At 31.5% G+C, this 25,000-nt stretch overlaps 1 protein-coding gene across 5 annotated transcripts in view; it reads right to left on the reverse strand.

The window, feature by feature from the left end:
- Positions 1 to 25,000, reverse strand: part of LOC145254755 (proton-coupled zinc antiporter SLC30A9, mitochondrial-like) — a 134,671-nt gene that overhangs the window by 653 nt on the left and 109,018 nt on the right. For all 5 annotated transcript variants that reach the window (XM_080113511.1, XM_080113503.1, XM_080113532.1 and 2 more), the window contains 5 exons: positions 24,163 to 24,234; positions 19,384 to 19,594; positions 17,356 to 17,418; positions 13,131 to 13,257; positions 7,335 to 7,448 (listed from right to left, as the gene is read on the reverse strand). In XM_080113511.1, the coding sequence (XP_079969637.1) occupies positions 7,335 to 7,448; positions 13,131 to 13,257; positions 17,356 to 17,418; positions 19,384 to 19,594; positions 24,163 to 24,234 (587 nt within the window). The remainder of the gene's footprint in view (positions 1 to 7,334; positions 7,449 to 13,130; positions 13,258 to 17,355; positions 17,419 to 19,383; positions 19,595 to 24,162; positions 24,235 to 25,000) is intronic.

Consider the following 25,000-nt stretch of genomic DNA (forward strand, 5'->3'; position numbering starts at 1 on the left):
GATTTTTATGAGAACAAGAAGCAACCAATTTTAATTTTAACATTTTTTTTTTTTTACAAAAAATCTTTGTAAAAAAAACAAGTTTTTTTTTTTTCAAACTTATGGTAAATATTTTTTTTAAAAACACTCTAAAAGATGTACCCGGTGTTACCCAGTATTAAATGTAATGTTAAATTTTTTAAACTGAGACATGTGTGTGCAAGTATGTTTTCTTTGGGTTTTTTTAAACAGTTCACTTCTTGTAAGTAAAAAAAAAAAATAAATAAAAAAAATTTTTTAATTTATTTTTAATCGAGCTGAGATAAAAACAAAAACCTAAAGACAGCGAGTCAAGTACAATAACCGTTAGGCCAGCTTGATACAATCTTTAAAAAGTGTTTTCAAACCTACTTATTCTTAACAATGTGAACGATTCATGTATGTACCGTTGTGAAGCAGTTGACAAACAGATAAAAATCCGAGAACCTCCAAATACCAATTTTTTCATTTTAACTCCTTAGCAGGCCTTTTTTCGGGATGAAAATCAATTATTTAGTTTTGCACATGTCTGAATACACTATATACTAAATTTTAAGTCTGTAGATCAAAAATTTGAGTGGTTGAGAAGTGTCCTCAGACACACATTCTCATTTTTTTGACTTGAGGGGTCACTACTTATCAAGGCCAGAAGCCCACTCGGGGATAAGGGTTAATGAATGTAAAGCGGTAGTGAAGTAATCATTAATGATGTAAACTGGGTACAATTCGATTATTTATGAGGACGACTTAACAGGAACTTGTTTACATTAGATTTGAAGGCTACAATGTTGTATTTAGCCAGGATACGGCATAATCACGTTGACACACTGGTTTTCGTCAGATCACCAAAGTTAAGCAACATTGAGCCTGGTTAATACTAGATGGGCGACCATTTGTGAATTCTAAGCACTGTATGTGCTCTTCACTTATCTTGGCATTTGTTTCCAGTTGTCCTGTACATACACTTCACTTGCCACTAGTATTTAATAATGTTGACTCAGGAGAGGTGTGGTTGGAGATTGCGTACAAAAATTTCATGCGCAGGCACCCCTACGTGGATATCCATAGTCTGTCAAAGACTGAAGGAGCCTGTTTAGCCAAGAAGCATGTCAACGGAACAGTGTTCCAAATGCAGGCTGTTCTGGGAAAGAAGTTTGTTCATGGAATCTGCATTTAGATTTAGATACAGAGTGGGGAAAATCATATATAGTGGTTTTAGCTAGTTGAGTGTCTTGTGCAAGTTTGGCAAGGGGTGGGGCATAGATTGTAGTTCAGATAAGCACTTAAATTTACTATATTAAAAAAAAAAACACCATAAAAAAAACATTTACAATTTTATAAATGTAAACAAATATTTTTTTCTTTAAACTTAAAACATTTTTTTTTACATTTGACTTTTTTTTTTTTAATACTTCCCATATGTCTGAAAAAGTTTACTTTTTTTACAAAGAAAAGAAAAAACAGCATGTAAGTCTGTACAAATTAAAATCATTTGCTTCTTGTTGTTCTTGATATAAGAATCCTAGGTTGCTCGAATATGTGCCTAAATATCACACTTATAGAGAATCAGTAAGAGCCATTTGTTGTGCCTTAAATTGTGATTCATAAATAGTAAAACCTGTTAAAGACTAGATTTATAAAAAAAAAAAAACATATATAGAATTTGTCTGGACAAAAATAGGCACAGTAAACAAATGTCGCTTCAGTAATTAGATCAAAAAGGTACAAAGAGCAAAGTGTTTTGCAAATATGTTGCAACGTCAACAATTAGCCTAAAAAAATAGATGAATTTGAGCAAGCATGTTGCCCACTTGCTTAGCAGCAGGAAACAGAATAAAATAAATGGATTGAAAAGTTACCAAGTTAGATGGTCATAAATAACGCCAATTGAACCTTTATGGTATTATATGTTCAAAATTTCATCATAATATCTTAAAAAGATCTGAAGATACAACTTTTTAAAGACGAGTTAGACTGTAAATTATGCAAATTTCTTACCATTTTCAGTCCTAAGATTATATGCATTTGAATAGGACTGACTTAAGGCAAAATGTCCAGTGAACACACATTTTTTGATACTTTGAATGGTCATAACTCCAGTTCTAATGGGCCATATTTAAAAAAAAACTAAAGATATTATTTCTTTGTTTTTTTATGCTCTTTTCAATAATGTTTGATTTGAGTTTATTCGATCTAAAGAAAAAATGATGTGGTATTGCTACTGGGACTCTTCAGATTCTGTAAAAAAAATTTCTGAAAATATCAAAAACAAAAACGTGTTGACAAAAATGTGTAGCAATTCATGTGCCAGCCAGCAACCATAATGATTTGTATCATTTTGGGGAGGGAAAAATTAAAAAGGTTGACATTGATTTAGGATTTTGTTGAAAAAAAATAAAAAATAAAAATAAATATATATAAGGATAATATTTTTTTAATATATAAATATTAGCAATTTTTATACCTACAGACACTCGTGTTTTATGCTTATGCAATCAGTGTAGCAAGTGACAATTACTGTCAGTCGAGAGATTTAAACTCAGTCACAAAGTTAAACATAACTCCGTAAGATAGCATTCTACCTCTAAGTGTTTATAAATGCAAAGTCAGCAGGTATATACAGTAAACAGTCAAAGTATTCAATAACAAGAATTAAGAATATTACATTTTGCAATTAGGTTCACTACTTTTTCTTAAATTCCCTAAACAGTGTTCAACTTTAGGGAGTAATCAAGGATTATATATATATATATATATATATATATATATATATATAATAGGACAACAAGAGTATTAAATGAAGTCACAAAACTATGTATTGGTAGAAATAAAATGGATAATTTATTGAATAATAGAATACAAGTAAAATTTGGGGGGTAGAAGGGACTCTATGCCAGGGCATTTCGAAACCTTTCAATATTACCTTTCAACTTTACTATCTTTCAATTTTACAACCGTGCATAACCCCCTCCCCCCAAATTATAAGCGATTTTATAGCCGCCATTTGCCGTTTAGATTGCACCAGTCAAAAATACCACTCCATAGAAAATAGACACCCCACAAACTGTTAAAATAAATTACCACGCAGCAACAATACACCCCCAATTTAACCCTAATACATATACCCCTTAATCTCAACACTATGTTAAAGACCATATACAATCTTATATATCATACTATATATAACAAGTTTCTCCTTATTTATTTAGAATTCAATAAAGCTTCCCCCAACATTCTATAATTCCTCTTAATCTTTTTTGCCCCTAATGAACCCTACACTAGACGCCACATCTTCCCCATGCTACCTAGCACTTTTTCTACTCTTCTGATGAGAAGCATTAGGCTTCGAAATGCCCTGGCATAAAGAGTCCCTTCTATCCCCAAAATTTTGCTTGTATTCCATTATTCAATAAATGATCCATTCTATATCTACCAATATATAGTTTGGTGACTTCATTTCATACTCTTGTTGTCCTATTGTATAAGCTCCAATAATAATTGTTGAGTTTGGCATTATCCGGAGAAGTCTCCTCTTGTGGAATTGAACTCTTTTCCTCTTACACATTAAGCTATATATATATATATATATATATATATATATATATATATATATATATATATATATATAGTTGTATAGTTTTGATTTCCTGTTTATCAAAGTGATCAATAAATGAGCAGGTTTATAATGTTTATTTATAGAAACATCATTGGCTACATATGTGCATACATGTTTCTATAATGCCTCCTTTCAAAGAGACCGCATAATTAGGCCAAAGATTTTCTGGACCAAATTCACAAGTATTTCTTTTATATAAAAGTGTTGTTTTTTTTATCTACTTTAAAGAGAAGAAAAGCTACAACTGGTTACTGTAAGTGGGAAAGAGATTTGGAGTGGAGGAAGCGATGGAAAAAAGGAGTGAGATCAGGTGAAAAAAAGAGGTGGTGGGTATCAACAGGTCGATCAGTTTAAGATGTAACAAGTACTTTGAATCTCAAGTTAATTTATTTTTGTTTTCACTAGCTGTAAAAAAAAAATAAAAAAACTTTAGTACAAAGTCCTATATGATGGCAGTCTCTTAACGTTATCTATTTCATATCAATGATCAAACTTTTGTCTTTAACTTACATTACGGACCACACAGTTTAATACACATATATATTTAATGCACACACTTCCAATATATAATTCAAATGTATATTTAATCATTAATAGACACACGCAATATACTTTTGTACATCAACCTAAATTTAATCCTTAAGTCTGAATACGGATATACATATATGCATTTGGATGACATACATGGATATACATATACACGTAAATACACACACACATGTGAAAAATCCTTGAAGGATATTAAATTGAAGGGGCACAAAAGGGCCATTACATGAGAAAATGGAAATGCAGCAGGGCAGGTAATTTCACCAAGGTGTTGCATACATAGCTACATTATTCCCCCTACTAAGAGCTCTTCAGTAAATACAGTTCCTTCATTACCTTTATATTGTGTTCTGTCTAATTACTGCAGTCATGTCATTAATCAGTCCATCCTTAATGATTAAACAAGTAAACAAATATCAAACCGGGTAATATCTATGAAGATGTTATCAATTTGAGTGGGGTTGAGGGATAAAGTTTTCTTTCCTTTTCCAAAGAACTAATGTAAAGATTCTGCTGATCTTAAAATTGGTTTTATTATTTGGATTGTTTGTACTACGGTTCTCATCTCGACTTATTTAAACAAATGATACAAATTATAGATTCTTATGTAAAAAAAAAAATTGAGAAACATAATTAAAATATTACGTTTCTGAATTTTTGAGATGAGGATTCATTATTTGTATTATATGGAAAATACCTGCAAGAACCAGTGACACAGTGGAAAAGTCAATTGTAAACAAGATATTCTTCTGAAGGTTCAATTCTTGGTGTGGTTGGCCAAAAAATACAATTGCAAATTACTTAGGACCTCTATCCAATCATGGTTGATGGAATGAGAGCATGCTACCCTTGTGAAGTAAATAAAGTGTTCCATGTGAGATTTTGTCCAGATTCCCAAGTTCGACAAGATACAACTGAAGAAGGTTGTTGTGAAAATGACACTCAAGATGAGAATAGTAGTCTGAAGAAATCAAATCATCTATATATTAATGCGATAGCATGTGTGTTATTTTCTGGGTCAAGCTTACATCTGGGTCTTTGTTATGTACTTCCATTTCTCATCATAAATAGTTTTATCGAGAAATTTTCATAAGTTTTGGTTTCGGTTTTGATTATAGCTTATGGCACTTACGTCATCTATTTTTTTTATATATAATTTTATCAAGAATTCTTCAGAAGTTTTGGTTTTGATTATGGCTAAAGAAACTCAAGTTATATATATATATATATATATATATTTATTTACATAAGTTTTTATTTCGGTTTCGATTCAAGCTAATGCACTCAAGTCATATGGATATATTTTTTTTATTTTTGAAATCGCAACTCCAATAATATATACAAAATCTGCAAGAATTAAAATATCATATTTAACCACACTTTACAACCGGGCTTTGCCGGGCATTCATGCTAGTTTAGATAAATACTTTTGCAGTTTTAACAACAAAAAAAGCTACGATAATATCAGAGCATCTCCATTTACACTGAACATCCACAGAATGCCAACATCAATATATTACATATGAGTCCTCTGTTGAATTTCCACAGGTCCCACTAGTATGAATAATTAAAATAATATGACATTATTTTTACTCTATAAAGTATGGCACTAATTAAAGGTTGTGTGAAGCTTGTTCATCTTTTCTTTAATTGCTTTGGTTAACCGCTTTGTTGATTGTTGGTAGTTCCTCATTAACTTGTTCTCAAGACACCACAAAGGAGAAAACGCATAAAATTTTCTTTCAGGTGTAAAGAAAGAAAGATTTTTCTTGTTTCACTTATACTTGTTGTAAAAAAAGAGTGTTCTTTGTTTTATAACACAAGTAGAGCAGTTGCTAATCTAATTGCAAGAATTAAGAGTGGATGGAACTACATGCCAGAAATTTCCGTCATTATTAACCAACAGAGAATTACCACTATCAACCAAGGTAAGAGTATATCTGGCATGTGTAAGCAGCATGATTATGTATGGAAATGAAACCTGGCATTGCATAGAGAGAAATGATATAAGAATGATACAATGGATATATCATGTGAATCCAAAAGGCAGGCTTGGGTCTGATAACCATAGAAAAATATTAAAACTGGATAATATAGAGAGATGTGTACAGAACAGGCAACTTTGTTTTTGTCATGTTAAAAAAAAAAAAAAAAAAAAAAAAAAGAAATGGACGAGAGCTCTTCGGTTAGGAAATGTAGATCAGCTGAGGTAGCAGGGTTAGTTTATAGTGAAAGGTGAAGAAAACTGGAGGAAATGATAAAAACGAACTTAAGAGAAAGAGGGATAAATAAAGACTTGTCTATTTTCTGCTATTCATTATTTAAAATGAATATTAAACCAATGATGTGTGACAACAAACTATGGTTGATAATTTATTCATGAACTATTTGAAAGACTACTACACACTACCATCTGTGCATGTATTTGTTGCAGTAAACTTTACGATAGTTATGTATATGTGTTTGTGTCTGATTGCAGTTATCTGGCTTAGTGTAAATTTGTTCATTTTTCCTTCTCTCCCACAGTCATTTTGGATTTCGTCTTCCTGTTTTCTCGGTGTCGATTTAACTGCATCACTTATGTATGCCATTAATTCAGTTATTTTTGAATATGCCATTTGGTTATCAAATTTTTAAGAACCTATCTAACCAACTTTTAAAAACCTTGATTTTTACTGAACGCTAATTGTCCATGTCGGTTTTCCAACGCCATAAATAAAGCTTTATTTCCAAAATCTTTAACCAAACTGTTTTATTATTTCTTTGACTTCATTACGTATTTTTTTATTATTTCAGGTTCTTTGTCAGTAATTTACGCTAAATTATATGCCATCCATCTGATTGTATTACAGATATGTCAATTTCAATATTGTTCTGTAAACGTATGGAAGGGTGAAAGAGACAAATTTATAAAACTTATTCAAATTTTAGGAAAATATTAACGAAAGTGGTTCCATGCAGATTTGTAGATAGACATCGTGTAGGCTGCATGTGATCTGCAAGCCATTTTTGAAATCCCTGAACTATTGCACAAATTAGAATTTTCCAAAGGAATTTTTCATTTTTACTTTTATCACTGAAAGATGAACGGAATTAAAAAATTTTGGGTCCAGTTTTTTCAAAATAGTTAAAAGAAAATCAAATGTCTGCTTACCTTCAAAGATTTCTCAATTCTGTCAACTTCTTCACCTAAAGTATCTATAATTCTTTCTCCATGAATCAGCATAAAACTTTCAGCATCTTCAGGTTTCCTCAAGTGTTGCATTTCCTGGAAATAAAAAAAATTATGAATTCAATTGGAATGGATCATATCGACAATAATGTAATTCTCTTCAAAGAAATTCACATTTTTATGAATCTCAATTGTAGAGAATTTTTTTTTTTAAATAATTTTATAATAATAATAATAATAATTACAATAGTATCCATAATATGTGTATAAACTAAATTTTTCAGCATATTTTACACCTGGAAATGTTGGATCTATTTGTTTGTAGTCATCTTATTTGTTAAATATTACAAGCTGATTAGTGTGTGCATATATATATATATATATATATATATATATACTTTTTTTTTAGTTTTGTATATGTAAACATGTGTAATAGATTATAATCATTGATGTTATTTGGGTAAATATGGATATATTAATTATAAATAATAAATTTACTAATTGATAAGTAGAATATTTCTGGCAGAATATACCTAAATTCTGGGAATTTGTTAATATGTGTATGTGGGTTTTAGAGACTTTATTTCTAAATTCAAAATGGCATAATGAAAGAAAACTATTAGGTATTTGCAGCTTCTCTTCCAAATTTCAGAATTTTTTAATCATGTCCAAACACATTTTATTTCCTTTTGGTGGATTGATTGTTGCTATTTCTTCTGATAAGTAAAGGGCAAAATAGATTCATTGATTGATATAATAATTGATTGATTTTGTGCTACAAAACAGATACTGTCAAGAATTATAAATATCAATTAAAGGAATAAATTTTAAGATGGGCAACATCATCAAATTTAGAACAGACTTTTGTTATTTATTCATCATATGCTCTGTAATTACATTGAGTTTCTTAAATAAGGATTGGTATGCATAAAAAGTACATATAAGTGAATAAAGAATATTTCCACAGACATTATATATATATATATACATACACACACACACACATATATATACACATACTTCAGAATAAAGAATCTTTTAATTTGAAATTTAAGCATTTCACGTCATAAATTTTTGAATTTATTGAATGACTAAAATTTATATATATATATAAATATATATATATATGATGTTCGTGAGAAAGAATCCCAACAAAGTGCTCGATTATAAAGAAAGGTTCAATATAAGAACATAATATTTAAAAATTTTACAGAAGGTCAGAAAAACATTGGTACCACCAGTTTCAAATCCAATAAAAGGGGACCAGTTTATGGTCGAAAAATATTGGAATCACTTCAGGTTCTGTTTTTTAATCTTTCTCTCTCATACACACATTAGTCAGCATGTAAGACAGACGTTTAACAAATACTAGCAGGGAGACACAACATTGTTCGAAATTGAATGATGATCAACAAATGTTTCTACCTCTCATACTTTTGTCATCAAAATCGGTGAAATTACCCATTTTTTAATTAAATCAATTGATTGCCTGATTTAGTAAGCCCCCCTCCCTATCTTGCAGTGTACAGGGAGAAAGTTTCACATGCCTCCCTGCAATGACTAAGTCCATAATACATTTGTAGACTACATTGCACTGTAGAGAATCCATTGTTGATTTTATAAGATTATTCATAAATAATGGCTTCACTTAAAGTTTAAAATGCAAAAGTCAAGTATCATGATTCAATTGTGCTCTAAACAAACACTTTGAACATGCCACTGTCTTATAAAAGAATCTACAGTTCATTTTATAGGTTGGGCCTTTCTGCTTGTGTAGTGATAAAACTTCTCAAATGCACTTGTCATGTTAGCTTGTTAACTTTGTCAAAATCAGACTCTTTTTAATTGGATTGTTTTGATTTTAATGATTTTCAATAATTATCAGATGCATTCCGATACAAAACAGTAAATGTCATATTTAAATTATGTTAAATATTACAGCATATTACAGACACATCAAGTACCCTCATGAGAAATTTTTGTTCTTTTTTATTTATTTATTTTTTATTTATTTATTTTTTTTTTTTAATCGGCCCAGCCGTTTCCAAGTCGATAGGGAACGAACTCACACAAAGTTCCTTTTGTATAATAGAGATAATGATTATATATATATATATATATATATATATATATATGCATATGAAAATGTATAAAAAAGTATACGCAAAGTATAAAAGCTTATAACTTTTCTTTATTCATTTTCTATTGGTGACGTGCGGGAATCTATATAAATAAAATGAACTCATTTTTTTCCCCCGTGTGAGTTTGACCTTAATAGGATTAAAAATCAAGACATTACATGCAAATGTAATGTGCACAAACTGCAGCACAGGATATGAGGTGTGCTATAGGCCTATTACCCTTACACTTCCTCGATAACCGTACATTCCTATATTTTTTCCCGGTGAGTTCACTGCCAAAACCAGTCAGAATCAATAGAAGTTGTAAAATCTTTTCTCTCTATTGAATTCCTACTACTCCTGCTACCACTTAACACCGCTGAGAATGTGTCCACAAGGAACAGTAGGAATAAATACCGGTTTGGAATCGTAAAGGGTTATTAAAGCCATTTTCTTCCTTTTTTTTCCTCTATTTTTTCACTTCTATCCCATAACAGAAAAAAAAAATTACGGTCCAATTAACATTATCCTTTTGCTTATCTGCTTTTTTTTCTTTGACATACAACGCAAACTGCGCGACTACTCGGATTTTACTTCCGGTTTTCACAACTTTAACCGCGGAATCTGACTATGAGCTTTATTTATTAGTACTTCCCACTAAAAACTTATTACATAAATAAACAATTTCTTAGTTACCATGTATTATTCAAATGCAACGATACCATGATACTACTTGCATTTCACTTAAAAAACAAATCCAAAAAAAAACAAATAAATAAATGCGCTAAACGTCCAATTAAGATTAGATTGTTTCTTCCATAAGACGCACACTGCGAGATTGCTAAGTTTATACTTCTGGTTTTCACGACTCCAACCGAGGAATCTAATTATGAGCTTCATACTGCTTTCAACTACACATTTTTTTTAAACTAACATCTCCTTTCTTAGAAATTACTATTACAACGCAACGAGATCGTGAAATTACTTGCATTACACTTCAAAAACAAAAACAATACCATAAACTGCTCCACTACTCGGTTCTTACTTCCGGTTTGGACGACTCTAACCAACAATTCTAACTATGAGCATTTACTATTTAATTTTATTATTTACATATTTAGATCGTTTAATTACTTGCATTCAAATTGAAAAACAAAATAAAGAACCAGATAAAGGTCTGATTAAGATCAGAAAATTATGATTGCTTCTTCTTTGATAAACAATTCTGTACATGTTTAAATTAACATTTATGAATGCTTCTTCTTCATTAACGAAATTACATTTGCTACATACCGAGTTTCCCACGACTTTTCCGTCAAATCCTTTCTATTTAATGTACTGTTTAGTTGGCTCGAAAAACAGTCTTTACCTGTATCTTTCAAACATACAACTGCTCGCAGACACCGTTGATTATGTTACGTTAGCAAAAGTCAGTTCAAACTAAAAACTCTGACACTGTTTTAGATAATTTTTAACTTATTTACCCAAAGTGAACATATTCAACAGAGTTCGCGACCATTTGTCTTCTCAAAAAACAGACATAAACACTATGTTCTTCGAGATGATTAAACATTTTACATTAAATAAAAACACTAAAATATCTAACCATTACGTACTGCAAGAGTACCACTTCTTACATTTACACCTTTTTTTTTCTTTTTTTTGGGGGGTGGGGAGTCGATTGCTGTACTAAGAATATAAGAAACATGCATTTTCTCTTTTTATTAGACTTTTCCATTACACCAAATTGAGTCACAGCAACGCGTGGCAGGGTAAATCTAGTAATCAATATAATATGAAAAAAATTTTAAAACATTTTTTTACAAGTACATAATTTTGGACCGATCCTTCAGTCTTCATCAGTGTAGTGAAAGTAATGAGCATACACGGGGAAAAGGGGAATGGAAAAGGAAGGAGGTATAGCTAATGAGAAGGTGCCATGTCAATTGTAAATACATATAAGTACGAACATACACACAGTACATATATACATATAAAAGAAAAATTAAAAATTAAACAGTAAATAAACATGAAGAAACGCTTTTAACTGGCCAATTCCATCGATATTATTTTTTCCAAGAGATATATATATATATATATATATATATATCTGTATTTAGACAGCATTCTTTCTTTTAAACATTGGCAAAAAATAAAATAATTTATCTGCTTAATTACTTTTGTTTTAAAATTTTCTCGTGATTTTTTGTGCTAAAACAAAAAAATTAACACGTTTCATATGTATCATGAACACTTGATTCTTCAAATTATCTTCAAATGACAAAAACAAATGAACAAAAAACTTGAAGAGACTTTCAAAGGCAGCAAGAACATGTGTGTGAAATCAATTAAACGCCAAAAGAACAGATTTGTCATTTCCAAGAAAGACGTTAATTTCAATTCTGGGATGCCAGAATCGGCATCACACGGCAAAATTGTATGTTAAGCATTTTAAAATGTTTTTACTGATTTCATACATAATATTAGTTATGGGTTGCTGGGTTTTAATAAAGATGACTTTGAATATTTTTTTTTTTTTTTTTGATTTTGGAATGTATTATTTTCATGTTATTAACTAGTACAAGGATCAACAATTCAACAGATAAGTTGTACATTTTCTTCTGTTTATTTGAATTTTAAAGGTATGGGAACATTGATATTGTTGATTGTGTCTGATTGAAACATCTCAAAAAGTGAAATCTGTTTTAACTTCTTTGTTTCATGACTTGTCTCAAATTATCAGTTTCTTTACATGCATTCCTAATAAAGACTGTCATCAACCATCCTTACTTGATTTTTTTTTCACATCTGTTCTTGAATCTTGTTCTGTTTCCTCTTCTCTATTGAGTTCTTCTGATCATTCTGTTGTTGATGTTGAGATTGATTTGTTTGACTATCGGAAGGCTGATTCGGAGGAGTTTCACAGCTTCCTATGTGACATTTCATGGGTCCAATCTTTGATACATCTCAAAATGATGCTGTGAAGAAGGTTACTTTCTTGTTGGAATTGACACCTTCATTTCTCATTGTAAGTTTAAATTCAAACCTCATTCTTCTCACTAGTTATAAGTTAATATAGTTAGAGTCGTTGGATATTATTGCTTGTAGTAGTATTTTTTAAGTTTTGAATCTCTTGAATTTTATTTGTTCATCAACAATTAAGAAATTTGTTATCAATAAAAACTTGTTTTATATTTTTTTAATTCAATGAACACTGTTTTTTTGTGTGAAGTATATTAATTTGGCATATTTTAATAGGTTTTTAACAATGGCTATTTTGTAGCAATGGAGTCATTCACACTTATAATTTAAAATTTATTATATGAAAATATTACTAAACTACAAACAGAAAATAAACTTATAACATCTTAGCTTACATGATCTCCTGAAAATAGACATAAAAATTTGACATGATAAAAAAAAACAATCCAATTCATTAACTCCCATAATAACTAATAATAATTCATAACTCCCAATCTAAAACAGCCACTAATGAACTCTGCAACCATCCAAATATAATTTTAAAAAAATTAAAAGTGAGCAAACATTTGTAGTACTTAATAAATCCAACTATTATATCAAATTAGAAATAATTCTTGACGACCACACAAATTTCAAAAGAATTAACAATGTCAAATTTTAGCAACTTTATACTTACAGTTAAAAGATTTTCAAGATCCACTTTGAGAAGATAGGCCCTCGTGATCTCCAAGCCATCAAAATCCACTTCAGCCTTGAATCGAACTTCACCACCCGTTTCTGTTGCTTTCACATCATGTAAAGATCTGAAGAAAGAAAAAAGTAGGCACAAATTAACAGGATTGTGGGGTTAGAGTCGAAGGTTTAAACCGGAATCAGAGTCGAATTTCTAAAAGTACTAGGAGTTGGAGTCAAAGTCCGAGTCAGAATTTTTTATCCAATTTCGACTCCCTAAGTCCAATAAATTTTTTTTTTTTTACATGACTTTCCTGTTTGGTTTTACCAGTTGCACAATTTAGCAGTTTTTGTAATGTCTTGTTCTTATTTTTGGAGATATATCATATTTTGTACTGTAATGCAATGCTTTTACTTCAAGATATTTTGGTCCATCAGCATACTGCAAATGCTGTCTGAACAGCTGTTTTTGTTTTGGTGTGACGTCACACAGGATCAATGAAAATTCTGTCTGAGTGAGATCACGGTGGATTACATTGGATAACAATCGGATTGTAATCCAAAAGTTATCCAGTTCCTGAATCAAATGGAATTTGCAATTGGATTAGTCCAGGATCAACCTGAAATTACAATCTTATCCGAAAAAAAATGGACATAAATCATTAAAAAGCAACCTATGGTACTATAGCCATTTATAATCTTTTATTTTTTTTTTACATAGGAGTCACCACTTATCAAGGCCAAGAGGCCACTCAAGGATAAGGGTTAATGAGTGTACGGAAGTCAATAAGATAATATAGTAATTGTTAGTAGAAATTTGGTAAATTGGATTACTTAAGGGGACGGCTCATCAAGAACTCGCTTACATTGGACTTGAAGATGACCAAATTGTAGTCAGTTGGAAAGTAGGAAAATAGAAGAGAATTCCACAGGTGTGCAGTTCTAAGAAAGAAGCTTTGTTCATGGAATCTATGTTAAGGTTTAGGCACAGATAAAGAGTGAGAGAAATTATTGATAGTGGTTTCAGATAGACAAGTGTTTTTCATGAAAGTTTTGTGAGGAGGAATCAAAGATTGGAGCTCAGGCGAGCACTTACCATGAAAATAACAATAAAGCAGAGACAGGCTCACAACATCTCTTCTGTGTGAAAGAGGTTGCAGGGAAGAGAAAAGGGCATCTCCTACTATGCTACGAAGTCTATTTTGAACTCTGTCAAGCCAGGATAAGCTCTTCTAGCAGCTCCTGCTTAGATGTGGCAACAGTACTCCATCATTGAACATACCTGGCTCTTATATAGGTAGAGAATTGCATCAGCAGTGAGATATCTACTGGAGCGGTAGAAGGATCCCACTATTTTTCCAGCAACCTTGGCAATAGATTTGATGTATGTGTTCCAATTTAGATCAGGAGTAAAAGGTTAAGCCCACAAGCTTGTCAAAACATGGAGCCTCCTCAAGACGAGAGCCATTCATTTCAATTGATGCCAGATGGGGATTAGAGCATTGATGATGTAAAGATAGAAGCTTGGTTTTGGATGGATTAAAAGTAACCAGCCACCTCTTTCCCCAGTGCACCACATGCTCAAGATCAGAGGAGAGAGAATCAGAGAGAACTTGGTCATTTACAGCCTTTGATGTGTTGCCACAGATGGTAGTGTCATCAGCATAGATGTCTATGGATGATTTTAGGATGTGATTAGAAAGATAATTGATGTACATCAGGAAGAGAGACTCCAGAATTGATAATGTGAGCTTCGATTTCTGCCCATCAACCACTACTCTTATGAACCTATCAGAGAGAAATGATTTAATAATTGAGAAAACATTTCCAGCTATACCGTAGCTGGAGATCTTGTGAAGTAGGCCTTTATGCCATATCTTATCAAAGGCCTTTCATATATCAAGAGCAATTGCCCTAGGAAGGAAGTCTCTGTCAAGAGATTTGCTAATCCTATGAAAAATAACCATTAGCACATTGCTGTAGATCTAGCAAAATGGAAACCATATTGCATGTCACTAAGAAGGTTATTTTTTCTGATGTGATTAACTACTTCTCTATTTAACAGATTCCAGCAACTTACTCATGACGTACAGGAGACTTATTGGTCTGTACTGAAAGGGAGATGACTGATCATTTGAATTCTTAAATACAGGGCATACTGATGAGGTTTTCCAGGGTGTTGGGAAGCTATTCTCCTTAAGACAATGCTTAAATAGCTTTGTAAGTATGGGAGCTAGTTCTGGTTGAAGCTTTATCAACAGTATAATTGGAATTTTGTCAGAGCCAGTTGCTTTACTGGAATCAAGGTTTTTGATTAGCTTGGGAATATCACGTAGAAATATTTGTATGTCACATAGCGTGTTTTCTGATACAGGAGGAAATACGGAGGGTTAATGGCCTTGGTCGCATAAGGCAGAATTAGTTACAAAGTTCTTGGCAAACTTCTTTATCTGGTGCTGACGAGATTACCTCAAGTCCATTGATGATGGTTGGGATAGAGCACATGATACTATTCAGGATCCTATTTGATATTTGTCAAAACTGGTGGGAACCAAGCTGCTGCTCAGCTACTTTGGACTTAACAGACGGAGCATATAACTCTCTCGCATTCTTTATTACTCTTTTACAGTGATAGTTGGCAGTTCTGGAAGCACCTTTAGTTTTAGTACAGTTTCCTATTTTTTCTTTGATCCTCTTCCTATAAAGCCAATATTATCTTTTAGAATATTTCTTCTCTGTATAATGTGTGTCTTTACTTCCCTCTTCTGATGAGAAACATTTGGCTTCGAAATGCCATGGCCTAAAGAGGTTTCCTGATCCCTAAATATTGTATTCCCTTTTGAACTGATAGCATAATAAAATTTGATTGTAAATTTTTTACCCTTTTGTTAACTTAACATTCTATAAAGCTGGTTGACTGTATATGTGAGTATATTTATCATACAAGTGAATGTTAAACGTAAAAAATGATATACATGAAAAGTAATTATAAAATGCTTGCTGAATGGGTGTGGGTTGGTTGGTTGGTTGGTTGTTCTTGTTTTACAGCATATTAACCCTTTTCAGGTTATTTAATGCCGAATCCAGTGATTTTGAAGAAAAAAGTTTTTAATAGAACATGTGTTTTTTTTTAAGTCAATTTCTATTTAACCCATAGTTGGGACCCTAACAGGTACTACCACTCTGGGTCAGAATGGACCTGAGAGCAATGGCAATTAAGGGGTGACTCCACACTCCTCAAAGCCCGCAAGCTGGGGCCTCACCATCGGATATAGTTTAAGGTCATATCCAGGACTGAATAGGTGTGGGAGGCTGGTATATTGATCTTCAAAATAGATTTCTACATCAGGGTCAAGGAGTCGGAGTCAGAATTCTAGTCAGACCTTTACTATCAGACTCCGCAACCCTGCAAATTAATGTAAGCAGAAATTGGAAAAAATAATTAAGGCCTTTTAATAGGATGAAAGATCTGAATAAATTTCATTTATCATTTACTGAAATTATATATATATATATATATATATATATATATATATTATATACACACACACATACATCACACACTATGTCATATTTAATAGAGTGGTCTCAGCAATGACAACAAATACAGGTTCTGCAACACAGAAGTAGAGTGTGAGTCATCAGACATCCAGCTGTAATGTTCTGCTAGGGGACGTCTACCATACAATGTGACACAAGAGAGTTTCCAGTTCTTGGAAAGAAGCTACTGGAATAGGAAGCTGTATCACAATGAAGTATCAAAACAGCTAATTGAAAATCACTTTAGACTGATGAGTGAAACCGTCAGGAATGAAGAAAGTAGGAAATAGATCAGACAATTCTAAAGAACTTCTGCCATATTTCTAGAAAAGATGGAAACTAGCAACATTAATTCTGCAAGAGAGAGGTTGCAGAAAAGAGATTCAAGGTGTTAACTTTTTAAAATTCTAGCGTCCATTCCATTTTTTTCTTATTGCAACTGTTATTTTCAAATTTAATGTCAATAAACACTGGTCATAAATTGTCCTTATAAATCAAATTTTATTCCATTCAATTTTAATCTTCTCATAATATTCATCATTCAATTAACAATATATCTCAATCCTTGAGTTGCTTTTAGCCTCAATAAGTTGTGATTCATTAACAAATATCTTTTTTTTCAAAGTAAGTTAATCATCTCTGCTATCAAATATATATATCAATATCAGATCAAAATGGTCAATATTTACCTGATCATGCGATCTTTCTCCAGTTCTTGGCTTATCAACCCTTTCTTTTCTAAAGGTATCGATCTGAAATAGATTTTAAACAATTTGTGTTGCTTTATTCAAAAATAAAACAGTATTTATCAACATCACTTTTTTTTTTTTTTTTTTTTTTAATTTTTTTAATGGTAAATGGAAATAATTGGGAGCAGTTGGACATGAAAATACTCTATCATTTATACATATACATTGCGTATTACAGCTTTGAGTTTTTCACGTTAATAATGCAGACAATAGAGGGGAACCTTTATTGTGCAGTTGTTAGTCAGCAATCAGATTCTGATGCTAGTTTTCTGTGGAAGGTGTTGCCATTTTTGAACATACAACATCTGGTATTCCCCAAACAGTCACCCATCTGGTACTGGCCAGATTCAATGTTGCTTAAATTTGATCTAACAAGAACCAGTATTATAGTTTAAATTTTTGAGATGAGGAATAATTGTTTGTATTAGTTAGATTAATGAAACTACTGTTCTCATCTTGAGTGTTATTTGCACGTTTCTATCAATATAACCTCCAATCTTTTTCAGGTGTATAAGTTGCTATGTCTGATATTAGGAAAGGATTAGCTATATACTTCTGAAGTCTCATATATAGGTTCTAGTTAAAAGCAAAAATAAAAAAAATATTGTTATAAATATTTTAGAAATAATATCTCCCAGTGCTTTGTTTAATAACTTTTTTTTTTAATTTTCACTTTTGACTAGAATCTAGATACAAAACCTTGGCGATATGTAGCTAACTTTTTCTCAATATCAAACATGGTGACTTTATACACCTGAAGAATGACAGAGGTTACATCATCTAAAACATTGTGTGAATAAAACTAAAGATGAGAACAATAGTCAGATGAATCCAAATAATACGAAGAACCGGTATGTCACTATGATTATGCCATATAGAAAAATAAGATATTTTAATGCAATCAAAAATATAACAATATAATAGTAAATCTCCTGGGTCATAAACACTTTAACCACAATGCCAAATAGGAAAATGGTTGAAATTTACTCCAATTATCAAAAGTATTAAATACCATTAAATTGGATGCTTCTTCGGGAAGGCCTCCTTTAGAAAGTGGATAATATGAACTTCTGATGATAATCTTTATCAGAACAAACCAAATTTCTAAAGTCTTATCTAAAAGTAGTTAACAGCTAAACAGATGGAGATTTGAACTCATGCAGAGTGACCCTCAAAAAATGTCACCCATGAAATTAATAAAATTCACTACCTTTTCTGCAATCCAACCAGAATTACGATAAATAAACTATCTATGCCTGAGATGTCCACCAAGTTTCAGTCATGAATGTTCAATCTTTTTTTATTGCTGTTGAATGATATGGTGGGCATTTTGGTGATTGTCTCATCAGTAAGTATGATTATGAATAAGCTTCATACTCATCAGGCCTTAATTGCTCCCAGAGTTTTTATTTTTAAGATTTACTGAAAGATAATGTCTATCAAAACAATTCCAAAACTGATGACCTGAAAAAAAGCAATCATAGCCAAACTCAGGGTAATGCCAAGAGATGAATGCATGAGTTATTAACAATTTTTTACATCATATCTACGTGTGTTTATCACTGAACAGCAATCATTTGAGGTTTGTTTTTTTGAGAGATTTTCTTTTTCAGTAAACATACATTATACTTCTGAGCCATCTACCTTGTACAGGAATAGGCACAGCTCTGTTAACACATGACCATTTTCACTGTCCAGAAAAGATGAAAATCAGCTTATTCACTATGGATCACTACAGAATTCCCATTTGTGATGCAATATTCTGACATCTTACTCTAAACTTCTTGTGGAATTTTTCCACTATAACCCTATGTGGAAAAATACCGTTTTTAACATTATTTTCATGCACCTGCATCTAAATATTGCCACACTATTATACACACACACACACACACAAGAAGGAGATCAAAGAACTATGATGATAAATTCCTCATTTCAAAAATAACGATAAAACTTGAAGATTCTTACTTTCCAACTAAAATTTCTGTGTTGCTGTAGATAATGAAACTGGCCACACTTCCTAAGATGCCGCCTACCAGCAGCGAACCGACAGCATCTGCAAAAGGGCTACCAGTGTAATGGGTGACTGCCAAACAGGAAGCAGCAATACTAACACCAAGAACGGCTGCCAAATCTTCCAGAAGAACCACACTTACATTTGGATCATTACCTCGGTTTACTGCAAAAAAGAAAAAATTATATATACAATTTTATATATACAATCATGTTATCAAAGAATATATCTTTAATAAAGAAAAACTTATCAAGATAAGAAAAGCACAACACTATGAAGAGGAGCAAACAAATACATAAATTAAAGATGAGTAAGAAAAGTTATATAAGTAAATATAAAACTTTATTATATCAGAATAACAAAAGTTATATATAACTTTATTATATCAGAATAAGAAAAGGGGGAAATTAGAAAAAAAAAAACTCTAGACCATAGCATTTCGAAGCTAAATGCTTCTCATCAGAAGAGGAGACAAGCCAGAATTATACCAAATACAAATATAGATAAAAACTGGCTTAATGCCATTTAGATATAAAATGAGTACGAAGAAATAGGATACTATGGAAAAAAATAATTAAGAAATATTAAAATTAGGTACAATATATAAGAGTAAATCTAAGAAGTAGTATAAATGTAGGTAGTAGTAATAGTAGTAAAAAAAAAAAAAAAGTGCCACTATGAAATAATGGGGTAAAAGTAAAGTTTTTAATTTCATATAAACATTTCTCTTGTTGTATATTACAGTCATCACAGATATTTCTTTTTTTATTATATTATCAATATTTTTTGTTGTGTAAAATAACCTACATCTAAAATTCAAGTTCTGTTCTGTTAGTATAAAAAAATAAATGGTCTACATAAGTCAAATTTTAATCATTCCATTCACCATTTTTTTAATCTTCTCATAATATTCGTCATCATTAAACTGATAATCTATCCATCATATTAACCCATATTCTCGAGTGACTGTCAGCTTGGTAAGTGGTTACTCATTTGTAAATTTAAAAAAATCCAAATGTTAAATGCTTAATAATTGAAATGTACTTTTTAATAAATTTCCAATAATTTCTTTGAGAAATCAATTTTGAAACAGAAATTGATAACAGTTAAAAAAAAAAAAAAAAGAAAGATATATTCTGAACTTAAGAATTGATTATTTGTTATAGTTACATTTCACTCCAATAACAATGGCCAAATTGTCAAATTCTATTTAATTTCAAAAGTAACAATTTTTGTCATTTCTTTGACTTAAACACTCATTGGTGAAAATATTTTTGTAAATATAAGCTTTTAGTTTTCCATGAAAGATTGACAAATCTAATGGCATGCGTGACGGGGTTGGTGGGTGGTGTGCAGAAAACTGTGTTGCTAACACCTTTCTTGTGTCATCATGCCGACTCTCTCTCTCCTCCTTTGTATCTCTTTATTTGCCCCAGATGCCGCCTTTCCGATCGGTTTTGCAAAATATGGTCACTCACTGACTAGCGATTTTGCATCCTAAAATTTGACCTCGCTTTGACATCATCTTGCATAGACTTGTGAGCGACTTTTTTGTTTGCTGTCACTTGACCACACAAAGATCCCGCACATGACCTTTGGTCAGATTTTCTGGCCAAATTTATTGTTTAACCTCACTCCCAGGGATCTGGTTTATGCAACACTATTATTTGGATTCTTTGGACTACTGTTCTCATCTTGAGTGTTATTTTCATGTTTCAGTCGATATAATCTCCAACCTTCTTCAGGTGTATGCTGTCAAACTTGGGAATCTATACAGAATTTTGAACAGAACCCTTTATTTAATCTATGAAGGTATCATGCTCTTGTTCCGTCAGCCATGTCCTAAATAATTTGTAGTTATATTTTGAGTGTACAGGACATTGAAGGCGCAATCCTCAATGCAGACGGACACTCAAAATACAACTGCAAATTACTTAAGACTCCTACCCAATCGTGGTTAATCGAACAAGTGCATGCTAGCCTCATGAATTAAATAAAGAATTCCATTTTAAATTCTGTGCAGCTTCTCAAATTCAACAGAAAGACTCCCGAGTTTGATATGATACATCTGAAGAAGATCAAGGGTTTCATTCACGGAAATGTGAAAATGACTCAAGATGAGAACAGTAGTCCGAAGAATCCAAATACGAAAAAGTGAATAAATGCATATATGTACATTTTTTGCAGAACATTAAACTTGGTCATAATATTTACCAGTCTGCAATATGAACAAACTAGGAGAATGGTTCACAAATGATAGGATAGTACAAACTTGGTTTCAGGTAATGAGAGTTTTGAAAAGGAAGGTAGAGGTTGGCAATAAATGTTTGAAAGCAACTGTTAAACAAAACCCGCTGGTGCTAATAGATCAGGCTGTGTGAAGATACTGGCTTTTTGATCCCAAATGCACCAAAAATTTATGTTTATTTTTCTTTTCCTTTGCAAAACTCAATCATGTTCCGCAAAGTTAAAAACAAAACAATTCTTCTCTACAAAACAATCAAACCAGACAATCATTTGAAGTTATAAAAAACTTGAAGCATAAAATTTTTTTCCCAAATTACTGGATTCAACATTAAATAACCCAAAACAATAAAAACAAAAACATAAAATAAAAACAACCCACATTAATGTATCAGCAAAATGTCTAAAGCATTTGATGTCAGTATTTCTAGTGTCTGACTATCTGAAACAAATTGGTAACGTGAAAAACTGGATAAATGGGTCTTGCATGAACTTAATGATCATTTTGTGAACACCTCATACATTATCATTGTCAAGTGGTTATATCCATGAGAGGGGAGTGCTCGATATCAGAATAATCCAATATATACAAAGAATCAATAAACACTAATTGCTAGTTTCATGCCTATAATAATATTAGACTATGAGCAGTGTCTACTTGAACAAAACCATGAAATTACAATCAGACATGGAACTGTTACTATAGAATTTTGGTTCCTATACTGATTTATTACAATATTATACATTACAAATAAATTTAAAAAATAAACAACTTAATATTTATTTTAAACAATTGTAATTGTATATTTGAAAGCTGACAGAGATTAAAAGGCCAATTTTTTTTTTATTATTAATCTAGTAAGCATCTCTTTTATAACTAACTAGGAGGTAAATCAAAACTCCTGGGTGGGTTGTAAAATAAAAAAAAAGTTTTGGTAGGTGAGTATGAGGATCGAACCCGAACTTTTGAGGCAAAGTTGGAAATTAAAGTGTGAAAAAAAACATGCGACGTTAACCATTGGGCCACCGTGACATACTAACGGAAATACGTTTGAATTTATTTAATTACTTAGAGTGCACATTTTAATGTCTTAATGAGGTCAACTTTGACTGCAGGGTTTTTATTTTTATTTTCCCAAGATGTTGGGGGGGGGGGGCCAGCTCCCCTTGTCCAATTTGAATAGCAATTGTCTTATATAAGGAAAATATTTCCACATTGATCAAATCTGATTGCTTTCGGACATTTCCGGCGATGGCGACCGAAAAAATACCGCCAGAATTAATGTCACTTTTATTATAGGAAAAAGCCTAATCCACATGTGGCGAGCGAAAACTGTTGAATATTTATCTTCCCGAAGTCGAGCAAATTAAATAGACAGGCGAGATCCGTTGTTAACTTGGAGATATGATTTATATGTGATATAAAAAGTTTTAAGTTGTGAGCCAACCGAGCGTTTCTCTGAAAAAAGCCTTTTTTGGACATACACAAAAAGCGAACATACACACACATTTTCGCTTTTATATATATATATAAACGAATTTCAAAAAATCTCTCATTAAAAATCTTACTGGGTTTTCATGAGCAGTGAGAAATAAAATAACCATCAGGATTAAATATTAAAATTTATTTGCCTTACATGATTTTCCTTCTTTGATGATCGATATTTTACGATCCAAAATTAATAAGAAAAAAGTTAAGTTTAAAAAAAAATGTTCTTAACTCTAATGATTACTTCATGAAATATTTGCATCTTAATGTGGTTTCAAAGACATTTTGCCTGTTTATTTAAAATTTTTATTAAAAAGATGCTTCTAAGACCTATTTATCCATTCTCATACTATTGTAACTATGCACCTAAAAAAGTTCAAATTAAAAAGAGATGTTATTCATGCTACAGCATGCAATATAATCTGCACAGAGCCTTGAAAATTTTATTTACAAAACCCAAGAATATTTTATTCACAAAAAAAAAAAAAAAAATATTCCTTCTCTGATGAAATTATTTTTTTTTTTAAATGAAGTTTTAAAAAAAAAAAATCTAATATTTTTTAATCAAATATTAGCATTTTAACATGGTTTTGTCTGTTTATTCAAAATTTTAGATACAAGTTTGTATTAAAAAATAAAAATAAGATTTAAATTGATATAAGATGTCAGCATATTACTTTTAGGTTTTGTTTGTCTGTTTAATAAAGTATTAATCTTTTTTGGGGGTTATTTAATGTCAAAACAAGGCATATATTGTAAACAATTTATTGAAAATGATTAATTGAATAAAAGTTATTTTGTTCAGTCAGGATAAAATTGCGGATTCATACATTTGCTAACAGGATTAGTGCCTATATAACCACAATTCAAATTCCAATTTGAACTTTGCATAATCAATTCTATCGGTTATGGCAGTATCCATTAGGCTGATTACGCACACACATGCACCTCTCAATTGCTTTTTAAATTAAAACTTTAATGTCTTGAATTATAAACTTACCATATTCCCAAAATTTCATGTTCTTTGCTCTAGAACTTTTCCGGACTTCAGCAATGGCGACAATTAGTGTGGCTGTAAAAACAATTAAAAAATAAAAATCTTTTTTTAAATGAGATGAATAAATAAAAATACAAAATTACACATCAGTCGGACAAATACCTATTATTTTAAAGCACTTAACCAAGACGAATCTCTGGTGATGGTGATTTAAAAATATTAAGGAAAAGAAGATGGTGGAACTGATGAGAAACACAGACACAATCTGAAGAGACATTCATTTGTGATAGACTGGATGTACACATTCTTTGTTTTTTTGTTTTTTTGTCGTTTCACCCCAAACAAGGCACAGGGCCACTTAGTTGTTAGGAGCTACTATTTGGGACCAGATTATTTATGGAGTTGGGCAGCAAGATGTCTGTTCACATTACACTTGAATTTCTGCATGTCAGGGAAGCACAGGCCCAAGAGGGAATTCCAAATTGCAGCAGTCCAAGAGAAAAAGCTATTCAAGTAGGTGTTACGACATTTAGGGATCTCAACAGTGTAGGGGTGGAATTTTGCTGCTTGTTGGGTTTGTTGAGGGGGACCAGTGCTCATAGTACGTCAGAGCACTTGCTATTGAAACACTTGTAAAACAGGCACAAGGATGCCATGTTTCAGCGATGGGACAGCAGTTGAAGTTTAGTTAATAGTTCAGGACAGTATACTCACATGCACACGTATATGTGCAAAAGTCAATAACATAATTAATATGTGTATGCATAGACAATCAAGTTACACAAGTTGGATGGCGGTTGGGTTTACTGAATGTCAACCGATGTTGGGCTTTTTGGGGTAT

This window comes from Euprymna scolopes, chromosome 3, assembly GCF_053919585.1.
Source record: "Euprymna scolopes isolate OS-2025 chromosome 3, ASM5391958v1, whole genome shotgun sequence".
Taxonomy (NCBI): Eukaryota; Metazoa; Mollusca; class Cephalopoda; order Sepiida; family Sepiolidae; genus Euprymna; species Euprymna scolopes.